Below are 13,763 nucleotides of genomic sequence, written 5' to 3'. Positions count from 1 at the left end.
GTGATTAAAAGAGGTGGTGTGGGAGAGAGAAAGCTTCGTAAGCTGTGGGGTGCGTTAGTATTACTACTGGGGGGATCTAGGCAGGGGAAGAAGCGGGTGAAGAGCGTTTAGGCTTCGGCCTCTTCTCGTCCTTAGCTGTCCCAGGCCAGGGCCATCCTGTTCGCCCCGGCGTAGTCTGCTCTGCTGCCCTAGACTTGCCCGCTGCACCTAAGCCCCAAACTCACCTTTCCCCGCTGCCAGGAAGCCAGGTCGCTCTCACCGGCTACAGCAACTCCCACAGCGCAGGCGCAAAAGTTAACGTTCGCCCGCCTTCCCCGCGCGGCGCTACCTTCTGAGCAGGCGCAGCGTCTCCAACCCGTTCCCTAGCCGCGCGACTCGACCCGGGTGAGAGCAGAGGGCGCTCGGCGCGTCGCATTTTTGACTCACGACAGCGGCGCGCAGTCTGACGCGACAGATTGCGTCACTTCCGCCCCCTCCCGGGAGGCGGTGCTGGGCCGGTGGCAAGCCCCCGAAGGGAGCCGCAGTAGTACGACGGAAGATGGCGACGAGCGGCGGCGAAGAGGCGGCGGCAGCGGCGCCGGCCCCCGGGGCCTCGGCAACGGGGGCGGACACGACCCCGGGCTGGGAGGTGGCGGTGCGGCCCCTGTTGTCCGCATCCTACTCCGCCTTCGAGATGAAGGAGTTGCCACAGCTGGTGGCCTCAGTCATCGAGAGGTACCGGGCGGCGGCTCCGGCGGGGCGACGCTGTGGGGGGGAGGGGATTTCGAGCCAGATCGTCTGGACCCGCTTCCCGGGCTGCCTCCTGCCTCTTGGGGATCCCCGCCTCAGCCAGGGCTTCGGGATTCCTGGGCCCTGGGACACTAGGGCTTGTCCGGGGTTCCTTCCGCCAACCCATGTAAATCACCCCTACCTCAGTTTCCCCTCTCGAGCAAAACTTTTGCGGCCTCTCTTGCGGGAGGGCGTGGCCGGACACGTTTGAGAATGACTTTGAGATGCATTCGCCCCCTTAAGGGAATGTTCATGGAGCTGCCCCTTGGGTCAAGTCACGGATGAGTTTGCATTTCTCACCCGCACTCATCCCTCTAGCCTGGGCCGCAGCGGAGCCGTTTGGTATAATTTAGTAACGGCCTTTCCGCGCTGCTGTAATCACTGGGGACACATGCTTTTTCTGTGACTGAAGCCACTAGCTACCATTGATGATCTCTGTTCACGTTGCACTCCTTGTGCGTTCCTACTGTATCGGTCTTTGATTAAAAACGTTTCAGTGTGTGAGTCTGAGAGATCATTTTCCCAGAGGATGTGGTGTGTGTGTGTGTGTTTCTCTCTCTGCCTCGTATCCCTCTCGCATTAAAATACATCACACATTCTTTTACAAACGGTACTATCTATTGGTTTCCTTTTGTGTGTTTTTGCCCTTTTGCACAGTGGTTCTTAGCTAGTGAGAGTTGTGTAGGTACAAAGATGGTGATCTCAGAGTGCCTTCCTTTTTCTGACATACCGCGCTCAGAGCAGTCTTTTATTAGTTTAATGGTAGTAGACTTTTGCTTTTAAAGCCAGACTCAGTTTCATTTTTCTAGTCATACCGCATTTCAGCAACTCACTGCAATTGCTAACTGGGTCATAGCTTCTTGATGACAAGGGTATATCTAGATGTTATCCAGAGTTTAGAAATTGCTATTTGTTACTCAAAGGAGGCCCATGGTTTGACAAATTGTTTATTTTTATGCTTTTTCTTGTTAGGCTTGTGATCCTTTGAATGCAAAGTTTTTAACAAATTAGAATAAAATAACGATTGGGTTTGGTAACTTCACAGTCAGCTTTACAGGTGGATTTTCCTATCTAATTACTAGGCCAGGAATGTCCTGAAGATGTAAAGAGGTTTCAAAGATACTGCTTTCAAATTACGTAGCTGCTTTTTGTTTTAAACATTTGTATTGTTCGTGAATCATACTCATGTTAATGTAGAATCAGTAACGTTCCAGTCTTTTTAGGGCATTTCCATTTATGTTTTTCTGGATATGAGCTGGATGGGTTATAAAGTATTAATAATTTGTTGGCACCCTTCTAAAGAAAAATCCTGTATTTGGGGGCCATGTCTAAAGCTGCAGTACTTAAGCAACACCCTCCAACCAAATCCATCACTAGGTTTGAATTTTGCCATGTAGGTAGTAGTGGTCTCTGCGATACCCTCTGTTTGTGCAGTTAATCAAGAGTTGTGTTTGTAGACATTAATAAGACCTCTCTTTATGGTTTAGAAAAGAAGTCCAAGCTGATGGGTCTTTGGTAACACATGCTTTTTTATTGGAAGGCAAGATCTTTTAAGTCTTCTGGTTTTGGGGGCTCAGTTAACTTTGAAAGCCTATGTGCCCTCTGCAGGCTGTGTGAGAGGAGTATGATCTAAAGAAAAATTTCCAAAAGAAATACCTGGCTTACAAGTTCTTTACAGTGAGGACAGCTACATGTACAAGTGTTCGGTTTGTAATAAAATAGGGGTTGGCAGACGTCCTGTAAATGGCCAGATAGTAAATAATTGTGGGTCATGTGGTCTCTGTGTCGACTGCTCAACTCTGCCATCATTGTGTGAGCAGTCACACACCATACATAAATGAATGGGCATGGCCATGTTCAAAATTGTATCTATGGGTACTGAAATTTGAATTTCTTGTGATATCTACATGTCACAAAATATTCTTTTGATTTTTTTTCTTTTCAGCCACTCTTAGCCATACAAAAATAGGTGATTTGGCCTGCAGGTTTGACAACCCCTAGCTTGGAACACACAAATTATATCCTCCTATCAGTATTCTGTTTTTCAAAGCTTTATTCATTTATTTATTTATTTGGAGACAGTCTTGCTCTGTTGCCCAGGCTGGAGTACACTGGCACAATTCAGCTCACTGCAACCTACGCCCCCCGGGTTCAAGTGATTCTTGTGCCTCAGCCTCCATAGTAGCTGGGATTACAGACGTGCGCCACCATACCCAGCTAATTTTTGTATTTTTGGTAGAGATGAGGTTTCACCACGTTGACCAGTCTGGTCTTGAACTCCTGACCTCAGGTGATCTGCCCACCTCAGCCTTCCGAAGTGCTGGGATTATAGGCACGAGCCACCGCGCCCGGCCCAAAGGTTTTATTTATTTGTCTTTCCTTGTCTTCGAGGACCATCTGTTTTTCTGTTGCAGTCTACTACTCTTTTCTTCCTTTTTGATATCCTGGCTGCATGGTTCCAGCTGTTACTTTCTACCTTGTAGCCTACTTATCCACTGCATTTCTCTCTTAACTGTTGAGAATGATGACGTGTGCTCAAGAGACTCCTCAGTACACCACCATTCTAAATCTTCTTTCATACTTGAAATTAACCTTTTGAAGAAAAGGTAGATTATACATTCCAAGGTCTAACCCCTGTTTCTTCAGTTTGACTTTGGAGCCAAACTGAAACAGAGGAGGAATAGATCAACACGGATGAGTTGGAAAGCATACTCTAAAAAGTCTTTGGATTATTTATTTATTTTTAAAATTTATTATTTTTTAAATTTTATTTATTTTAAATACATTTATTTTTATTTTTTACTTTTTAAGAGATGGGGTCTTGCTATGTTGCCCAGGCTGGAGTGCAGTGGCTATTCCCAGGTGCAGTCCCACTACTGATCAGCATGGGAGTTTTGATTTTTTCTGTTTCCGACCTGGGCCGGTTCACCCCTCCTTAGGCAACCTGGTGGTCCTCTGCTCCCGGGAGGTCACCATATTGATGCTAAACTTAGTGCAGAAAAGATCGGCATAGAGCACTACAGCCCAGAACTCCTGGACTCAAGCAGTCCTCCAGCCTTAGCCTCCTGAGTAGCTGGGACTACAGGCATGTGCCATTGCACCTGGCTAGATTTTTTAAAGATAATCTGAATTTATTTAAAGGGAAGAGTCTTTTTTCCTGTTGCCTGTAGCTAGCATGCATTTTAGTAGTAAAGACTACTAAAATCTTTTTTTTTTTTTGAGACGGAGTTTCGCTCTTGTTACCCAGGCTGGAGTGCAATGGAGCGATCTCGGCTCACCGCAACCTCCGCCTCCCGGGTTCAGGCAATTCTCCTGCCTCAGCCTCCTGAGTAGCTGGGACTACAGGCACGCGCCACCGTGCCCAGCTGATTTTTTGTATTTTTAGTAGAGACGGGGTTTCACCATGTTGACCAGGTTGGTCTCGATCTCTTGACCTCGTGATCCACCCGCCTCGGCCTCCCAAAGTGCTGGGATTACAGGCTAGAGCCACCGCGCCCGGCCCTAAAATCTTTTTTCCTTCGTAAGAGACATGGCCTCACTCTGTTGCCGAGGCTGGAGTACAGTGGGACAATTATAGCTGACTGCAGTCACGAACTCATGGGCTCAAAGGATGCTCCTACCTAGTAGCTACAGTAGCTAGCTAGACTAGAGGTTCCTACCACCAGGCCGAGCTTCAACTCTTTTTAACACTGTTACTTAATACATAGTTTAAAGAACATTTTAAACACACTGTTACTTTTCCAAGCCAGAAATGGAGCACAACTAGCTCAATGGAGCACATGCCATCCATGGGATTAGTTAGTGTAATCATTGCTGAATGTAGCCTTCTGTGCTAAGGTACAGATAATTCCTTTCTTAACTCTGTGTAAGATGCGCTGTTGAGCATGGTTATCACTGAACAATTTGATTGACTCTGTGTAGATAAAAAGGAATATGCTCCTTCCTCTGAGCCAGTTCTTTCTGGGCTGACCTGGCCTCTTTAATGATAAACCTCTTCAAGGTTTCTGTTTCCAGATATTTGCTAGAATTTAGGGCAAAGGAACCTACTTGGGAAGGGGGAGATTGTTATAACTTTTCCATTAGATAGTGCACAGTCATTTCCTAAAAATCTTGAAAGGAAAAAAGGGAGGCACTAATGCTGTGGTCTTTAGAATTTATAAGCAATAGGATATAAAATGATAATTGACCTACAGGAAAAAAAAAAAAGAGTCTGCCACTGAAAGATACAGTATGATTGTAAGATTAGTACTTGTGACTGATATTTCTATATCTTAGTATCACATTAACCACAGATTTGTCAAGAGTACGAGGGAAGCATCTGAAAGACAGTTTTCAGTTCTTTGGTTAACTTGCAGCAAATTATAGATAGAAAGATAGGAATAAGCATGATGGATTCTATAGATACTTGAGAGTACATGAAACTGATGAGGGGAAAGGAGCTTGTAGAATTTCTACCACTTACAAAAAAGATTGATAGTATTATATTAAAGAGGGAGAAGGGAGGTGAATCCTTAGTCTTTTACGATGCCCCCTCCTCAGATTTCCATTTCTTGCTAAAAAGAGCTAGATTTTTCCAGACCCTGCCAGTTCTTTTTTCACTTACACATCAAATTGGATTTCTCTGACCTGGCTGCTTAGCTGCCGTTTCCCTTTGTACTCTGCATCACATTTATTTGGTATGGAGTATAAAAGCTTCAGATCCTCTATCAGCGGTGTTTCAGGCTCAGTGGTGCTGCTGTTGCAGTTCGTTAGGAGCAGCAGATGATTTAGGAAGATAGCTTGACCAACCAGAGCAAAGATACACATTCACTTTTGTCTCTTGATTTTTCTTCCTGTGCATTATAGTTACTTCAATTTCTTTATTCTTCTCCTTCCTACTCAGGTTTCTGCCCTCTGTTCCATTTTTCCATTTCTTATCCTCTGGTATCTTGGTATCTTATTTTCTCAGGGAAAGAGGGCGAGGTCGGAAATTATGGCAGCACATCCATATTAGCTGACTCATGCACACTGTTTCTTTAAAATCAAGAGATATGCCGGGCATGGTGGCTCACGCCTATAATCCCAGCACTTTGAGAGGCCGAGGCAGGTGGATCACGAGGTCAGGAATTTAAGACTAGCCTGGCCAAGATGGTGAAACTCCATCTCTACTAAAAATACAAAAATTAACCAGGCATGTTGGCGGGTGCCTGTAATCCCAGCTACTCAGGAGGCTGAGGCAGAGAATTGCTTGAACCCAGGAGGCGGAGGTTGCAGTGAGCCGAGATCGTGCCACTGCACTCCAGCCTTGAGGACAGCATGAGACTCCATCTCAAACAAACAAACAAACAAAAACGAGATAGGACAATGTTCATTACTTCTGTGTTTCCTCCTTCAAGTCTTTAAAATCAGTTTTTCCCAGGTTTATCTTTAGTTGCCTTATGCACATTGTAAGTAGAGCTGAAGATGGCTCCATTTTTTCCTCTGACAATGTCTATCTTTCCCTAAAATGCATTCTTTCTATTTTTTTTAATTGTTTTTTATTTTTATTTGGAGGTGGAGTCTTGCTCCCATCGCATGGTCTGGAGTGCAGTGGCGCGATCTGGGCTCCCTGCAACCTCCACCTCCCTGGTTCAAGCAATTTTCCTTCCTCAGCCTCCTGAGTAGCTGGGATTACAGGTGTGCGCCACCATGCCCTGCCAATTTTTTGTATTTTTAGTTGAGACGAGGTTTCGCCATGTTGGCCAGGCTAGTCTCAAACTCCTGACATCAGGTGATCCACCCGCCTCGGCCTCCCAAAATGCTCGGATTACAGGGCTGAGCCACTGGGCCTGGCCTTCCTATTTCTTTATTGGAATAAGGATGTTACGTATTTCTAGGCGAGGAAGTTGGGCTCATTAGATAACAATAGGATGCCATTGAACCAGGCAATTAGATGAGTTAACGCCTATTTTTTTTGATATGCTTCATTATCAGAATGGGTATGAAAGCAGTGGACTAAGTGCATCCTTTGGGTGGGCAGTTTTTCTCTTAGATTTGGTAAACCCGTTAAGCTGGAAAAAGTTGGGGTAAGCAACTCTGAACTTTGGAAATAAAGCTGGGAAGGTAAATAAACTGAGTAAATAACATGAAATTACAGAATGGGAAAACCTTAGAACAATGAATAAGAAAGCATAAGGCTGGAAGTGAAGGAAAAGCTAAGTATTGAGGTAGAAACAGGGATTTCGTAGGGAGTTTTCTGCTGTACATGTGAACCTTAAAACTGTGTTTAGTCACCAGGAACTTTTGAGTGCTGCTTGTTGACAGGTTTTTGTTTCCTCCTTTTTGTACCCCGACAAATGGAAAATGACCACCAGTGAGCAGGAGGATCCTTGCACACATCATGTATGCTCCATAAATGTTTTTTCTTTGTGAAGGAGTTGTTCTAAGTTAGGGACTAATCTTTGATACATACCCATTTATGCTTGATAGATCTCCAAATAGCAAAGTGCTTGCAATGCCACTTACTTGAGGTGATTTATCGCTGACATTGGCCCCTTCCAAATAGTGAGTTGTCCTTCTGGCTCATGTGTTCATTTGGCAAGTAGATAGTCTTACTGGCAGTGAATGGAGTGTTCACTCTATTTACGTTTCTCTTCTTAGGTTGATACTTTTTTTTTTTTTTTTTGAGTTGGTGTCTCACTCTTTTGCCCAGGCTGGAGTACAGTGGCACAGTCTCTGCTTACTGCAACCTCTGCCTCTTGGGTTCAGGCGATTCTTGTGTCTCAGCCTCCTGAGTAGCTGAGACCACAGGTGGGTGCTGCCACACCTGACTAATTTTTGTATTTTTAATAGAGACAGGGTTTCAACATATTGGTCAGGCTGCTCTCGAACTCCTGACCTCAGGTGATGCACCTGCCTGAGCCTCCTAAAGTTCTGGGATTACTTGGTTGAGCCACTGGTTGCAATGTGCCCCACCATAGGTTGATAATTCTTGCTGGGGATTGACTCACTAAGGAAGCTATTCAGCCACGTTGTTGTTCTTTTCATTTAATAAAGTACATTTTAGTCTTGGCTTCACCTTCATGTGTCATCAGTTGTGGATTAGCACCTGATTTGATAGAGAGAATGACTTTAAATGTATCCAACCTTTAAACCTAGTTGGGCTCTAGATTTTTTCAGAAGAGGGCATTTCCCCAGCTAAGGATAAGCGATGTGGTTAAAAAAGAACGAAATCACTGACTCTTGTGATCTTACTTTAGTCTATAGTCAGGGGGATGGGGTAGGGGATGACTCTGGTACCCAGTGATTTTTGGGTTTTAGCACTGATCATATGATTTCTTACCTGGAATTGTTGATTCCTTTTAAATTACTGCATTATGGGCCAGCCTTATTTGGTCTGAAAATTGGTTACTTTAATCTGTATTTCCACTAACAGTATATTGAGTACTCTGGTTTGCCCCTTTTTGACCATCAGTAATAAAGGCATATTAGCGATTGGTCCTTGCCAGTCAGTAATATAGAACTTATTGATATCCTCTTATGTCTTTACTTGCATTTCATTAGTTCTGCTTGAGTTTGAAAATGTTTTCTGTTTGTTAGTCTCTGCTTCTTACTAAGCCTGAAGACCTTGAATGAGATATTTAATTTTAATTCTCTGTGCTTCACTTTCCCAGTCTTTTTTCGAGACGGTGTCGCCGTATTGCCCAGCCTGGAGCGCAGTGGTGCAATCTTGGCTCACTGCAATCTCCACCTCCTGGGTTCAAGCAATTCTGCCTCAGCCTCCTGAGGAGCTGAGACTATACGCACGTTCCACCACGCCCAGCTAATATTTGTATTTTTAGTGGAGTTGGGTTTTCACCATGTTGGCCAAGCTGGTCTTAAACTCCTGACCTCACATGATTCAACTGCCTCGTCTTTCCCAATCTTGAATGGGAATAGGATGATGATACTACCTACCAGGTAGTAAGGATTAAATAATGTAATATCCATAAAGGGGTATCTGGCACATAGTAAGTGCTAAGTAGATGCTGGCTGAATTATTATTATTTTTGCAGCGAATCAGAAATCCTGCACCATGAGAAGCAGTACGAGCCATTCTACTCATCTTTTGTTGCACTTTCCACACACTATATCACAACAGTTTGCAGTCTCAGTAAGTATTCCACTCTTGTCACTCCCTTCTGAGGGCTTGTGAATAGGGGGATTGTTTATCCTCTCGATAGATTATCTAAAAAGTTGTTAATGAAATCTAGGTTTTAGCACTCCTAAGCCGGTCACCCAAAAGTGGAGACAACTGTTAGCCAGGATGAGGCTCCAGAGGTTCCCTTATCTAGGCTAACCAAGTAGAATTTTAGAACTGCTTGTCTTGGACACCTGCTTTATAAGTATTAAGTCAGCCTCCTTTCCCTTCTTAATCCAAAGCATTTTATTGATTTCTTATGTAATTACTGGTGTGTTAATTCTTCTTGAGGGGAAGGGGTGGTGTATACTGACCTCTGGAGTTAGCAGCCACTAACCAAGGCTCTATTCCTTGTTTAATTTTGGTGAGGATGTGAATTCTCCTTTGTGTTCTCTGGTATATGAAGGGATTTCAACTTGAGATCTCTATATCCTCTATTTTTTTTTTACCCCCAAAATGGCTAAGCCCTACTTTACAGTTCTGAATTTTTACATTTTCTAAAAATCCTAATTCAAATAGTTCTGAAGAATTTTATTTATTTTAATTTTGTTTTTTTGGAGACAGGGTCTTGCCCTGTCACCCAGGCTGGAGTACAGTGGCATGATTATAGCTCACTGCAGCCTTGAACTCCTGGGCTCTAGTGATTCTCCTGCCTCAGCCTCCTTAGTCCTAGCTGGGACTACAGGTGCAAGCCACCATGTCCAATTAATATTTTAATTTTTTTTGTAGAGACAGAGTCTCCCTCTGTTGCCTAGGCTGGTCTGGAACTTCTGGGCTCAAGCAATCCTCTTACTTTGGCCTCCCAAAGTGCTGGGATTACAGGCAGGAGTCACCACATTTGTTTATTGGAATAGTTTACTAAGCAGGTAAACTGAAAGGAAACTGTAGAGTTGCTGAGTAATCCTTTGGTGTCTATCCAATACTGTTTATTACAGGCCCTGGATACTGGTGGAAGAATCAAGTTTAGCTTGGAGAAACTTTATATAAGGAAGCCATTTTCTTGTTTTAAATTATACCGAAAGATTTTATTTATTTATTTATTTATTTTGAGATCAGGTTATGAGACTACCTCTTTGTATTTTTGGTAGAGATGGGGTTTTGCCATGTTGGCCCAAGCTGGTCTCGAACTCCTGGGCTCAAGTGATCCCCCCGCCTCAGCCTCCCAAAGTGCTGGGATTACAAGCGCAAGCCTCCATGCCTGACCAGGACTTCATTTTAGAATCCATAGAAAGGAGTAGTATTATTGTTCAGTGCAAGTTTGTCTAACTCACTGCCTGAGGGCCGCAGGTAGCCCAGGATGGCTTTGAATTTGGCCCAACACAAATTCATAAACTTTCCTAAAACATTATGAGCATTATGAGATTTTTTTTTTTTTTTTTTTAAAGAGCTCATCAGCTATCGTTACTGTTAGTGTATTTTATGTGTGGCCCAAGACAATTCTTCCAGTGTAGCCCAGGGAAGCCAAAAGATTTCACATTGCTGGTTTAGTGATTAAGAGCATAAACTCTAGAGGCTGACTGCCTGGATTTAAATCTAGCTGTGTGACTTTGGTCAGGTCATTTAGTTAGCTCATCTGTTACAAATGGACAGGGGATAATACCAATATTTGTTCATAGAATTGGTTTAAGAATTAAATGAGTTAATACATTTGAAGGGCTTGGCACTGGTGTGATGTAAGTATTTCCTATTAAAATTATCTTAATTTTTAGTAAATATGAGATAGACTGATCTGATAGTTATTGATGTCAAAATGCTTTTGTTTGCCCGTTGGGTTTTTGGCTCTGAATAATTGTTCTGATATTGGGAATGTTGGATATAGAGCTCAATACTTATTTTGCTTGATTTAATGACCAAGGCTGAGCAGTCTGAAATTGAGTAATGTTTATTACTTTCTCAGTTCCCCGGAACCAACTTCAGTCAGTGGCAGCAGCCTGTAAAGTTCTAATTGAGTTTTCTCTCCTGCGTTTGGAGAATCCAGATGAGGCTTGTGCTGTGTCCCAGGTGAGAGTGATGGGCCCATTTCTTGCCCTTATTCTGAAGCAGTATTGTGACTGACTAGTGGAATAGAGAAGAGGTCAGTGAACTTTTTCTGTAATAAGCCAGATAGGATATCATTTGCAGGCCGTATGTTATCTATTGCAGCTAGTTAACTGCCTTTTTAGTGTGAAAGCAACTCGAGATTAATATATTAATGATGAACGTGGCAGTGTTCCAGTAAACTTTATTTACAAAAACAGGCAGTGGGTGAATTGAAAATGTAGTTTGCCAACCTCTGGTACATGGGGTTACAGAGTCTTCTCAAGGATTGCAAATTACATACCTACAGGGGCCAGGTAGGTTACAGAAAATGAGCAAAGTATGCTAGTTGAGAAGATTGTAGCCCCAACTAAAGAGGCCAGCCGTTTTTGGCTGTAGCCCATTACTACCCTGCAGGAATGGAGGTGCAAGGTTGCTGTGCTGTGAATTATTTGAGAGTGAGAAGTTTGGATTTGCATGTGAATCTTTTCATTCACTTCAAATTTAAAAAAAAATGAGAATAATAAGACAAATCTGCGAGCTAGGTGTGGTCTAAGGACATTAGCTTGCAGTCTTTGCTTCAGTGTTTATATGAACTTAATTTGGCCCTGTGCCAGTTAGAATTCCCCAGAGTAGAATTTTCTGAAAGATATATTTGCATTTGTTTTCTTTTCAGAAACACTTGATTCTCCTAATCAAGGGCCTGTGCACTGGCTGTAGCCGACTAGATAGAACTGAAATTATCACGTTTACAGCAATGATGAAATCTGCCAAGCTGCCCCAAACAGTGAAGACACTTTCAGATGGTGGGTGTTCCTTCCACAGACCTGATGATACGGCCACCTCTGTGGCACCTTTTCTGTGGCACCTTTGCCTTCTAGTGGCACTTTCCTTAGCCCTTTTTTTGATTTTGTATTTTACAGTGGAAGATCAGAAAGAGCTGGCCTCACCAGTAAGTCCTGAGTTGAGGCAAAAGGAGGTACAGATGAATTTTTTGAACCAGCTGACCTCAGTTTTTAACCCTAGAACGGTAGCATCGCAACCTATCAGTCCACAGACTCTGGTGAGTTTCTTGAGTCAAATGTCTTCTTCTCTGTGGGATTTCTTAAGATGATAACATTAGGGGAGAAAAAGTAATGTGTTTTATGTTTGATATAAAATGATATACATGTCTGTGGGACAAAACAAATTGAGGAATACAAAATAAAACAAGGAAATTTCACCGTAACTCCTTCTGTCCACAGTTATTACTGTTTTGATGACTATTCTAGGGTTCTCTCAAAGCACATAAACAAATCACTCCATACTATAGAACATTATTTTAAAGGTGCATATTTTTTTTCCCCCTCTTGGGAATGTAACCTATATTTTCTCCAACATTAGTAAGGAATTTTCCCTTTGTTAACTGAGAAGCCTAGAGAGTATCCATGCAGCTACTGCTCACTATTGATGGTTAGTTTGGTGAAGAGATAATAGTGTCTTGATAGGCCCTATGTTTCTTTTCAGGTGGAAGGAGAAAATGACGAGCAGTCATCCACAGATCAAGCCTCAGCTGTCAAAACCAAGAATGTGTTCATAGCTCAGAATGTGGCTAGTCTTCAAGAGCTTGGTAAGAGTCCCAGCTGTTGTCAGAAAGCTGATTTCTAGGTTGTCAGACATTCCTAAGTTTGCTTCTGTCATGTGGAGAAGTATCAAGCATGAGACAAAGGCCTGTTTGTAAGGTCATGGTTTTCATTCATTTAGGTGGCTCAGAGAAGCTACTGCGTGTATGTTTGAACCTGCCATATTTTCTGCGCTATATCAATCGGTTCCAAGATGCAGTGTTAGCTAATTCCTTCTTCATAATGCCTGCAACAGTAGCAGATGCCACTGCTGTTCGTAATGGGTAAGTTGCTTCATGGTGCACATGCTTTACTTTTTTGTTGTTGTTTTGTTTTGTTTTGAGACAGGATCTTGTTCTGTCACTCAGGCTGGAGTGCAGTGGTGCAATCTCAGCTCACTATAACCTCTGTCTCCTGGGCTTAAGCAATTCTCCCACTTCAGCCTTCTGAAGAGCTGGAACTATAGGCATACACCACCATGCCTGGTTAATTTTTGTCTTTTTTGTAGAGTTGGGGTTTTGCCATATTACCCAGGCTGGTCTTGAACTCCTGGGCTCAAGCAGTCCTCCCGCCTTGGCCTCTTTTTTTTTATTTTTTGAGATGGAGTTTCACTCTTGTTACCCAGGCTGGAGTGCAATGGCACGATCTCGGCTCACTGCAACCTCCGCCTCCTGGGTTCAGGCAATTCTCCTGCCTCAGCCTCCTGAGTAGCTGGGATTACAGGCACGTGCCACCATGCCCAGCTAATTTTTTGTATTTTTAGTAGAGACGGGGTTTCACCATGTTGACCTGGATGGTCTCGATCTCTCGACCTCGTGATCCACCCGCCTCGGCCTCCCAAAGTGCTGGTATTACAGGCTTGAGCCACCGCGCCCGGCCATGGCCTCTTAAGTGTTGGGATTATAGGCGTGAGCCTCTGTCGGGCCCATGCTGATAATTTCTTTAACTGTCACGTTACAGAAGGGAATGATTCTAAGAGACATTTGTCGATCTCTGTTATGTTCCAGCTTTCATTCACTGGTGATTGATGTAACTATGGCATTGGATACCCTTTCTCTACCTGTGTTGGAACCTCTCAATCCTTCTCGTCTACAAGATGTGACAGTCCTCAGCCTAAGTTGTCTGTATGCAGGTGAGAAGTTACTATATCTGGTGCCATTGTCTTGTCAAGCACAGATATACTTTCAGGAAACCATGAAAATCCTTCTGAATACTCTACTCATCCCCCTTTACTTGCTCCC

General features: G+C 43.5%; 1 protein-coding gene across 6 annotated transcripts in view; it reads left to right on the top strand.

Annotated features, from left to right (window-relative positions):
- The first annotated feature begins 509 nt into the window (after nucleotides 1-509).
- UBR4 (ubiquitin protein ligase E3 component n-recognin 4) overlaps nucleotides 510-13,763 on the top strand; it is a 141,478-nt gene continuing 128,224 nt past the window's right edge. For all 6 annotated transcript variants that reach the window (XM_003934946.4, XM_074380168.1, XM_039473494.2 and 3 more), the window contains exons 1-8: nucleotides 510-714; nucleotides 8,781-8,878; nucleotides 10,803-10,906; nucleotides 11,598-11,727; nucleotides 11,845-11,984; nucleotides 12,428-12,530; nucleotides 12,665-12,806; nucleotides 13,530-13,654. In XM_003934946.4, the coding sequence (XP_003934995.2) occupies nucleotides 539-714; nucleotides 8,781-8,878; nucleotides 10,803-10,906; nucleotides 11,598-11,727; nucleotides 11,845-11,984; nucleotides 12,428-12,530; nucleotides 12,665-12,806; nucleotides 13,530-13,654 (1,018 nt within the window). In that variant the 5' untranslated portion in view covers nucleotides 510-538. The remainder of the gene's footprint in view (nucleotides 715-8,780; nucleotides 8,879-10,802; nucleotides 10,907-11,597; nucleotides 11,728-11,844; nucleotides 11,985-12,427; nucleotides 12,531-12,664; nucleotides 12,807-13,529; nucleotides 13,655-13,763) is intronic.

This window comes from Saimiri boliviensis, chromosome 11, assembly GCF_048565385.1.
Source record: "Saimiri boliviensis isolate mSaiBol1 chromosome 11, mSaiBol1.pri, whole genome shotgun sequence".
NCBI lineage: Eukaryota > Metazoa > Chordata > Mammalia > Primates > Cebidae > Saimiri > Saimiri boliviensis.
Note: the sequence above shows the minus strand (reverse complement) of the source record. Positions and strands in the feature narration are given on the sequence as shown.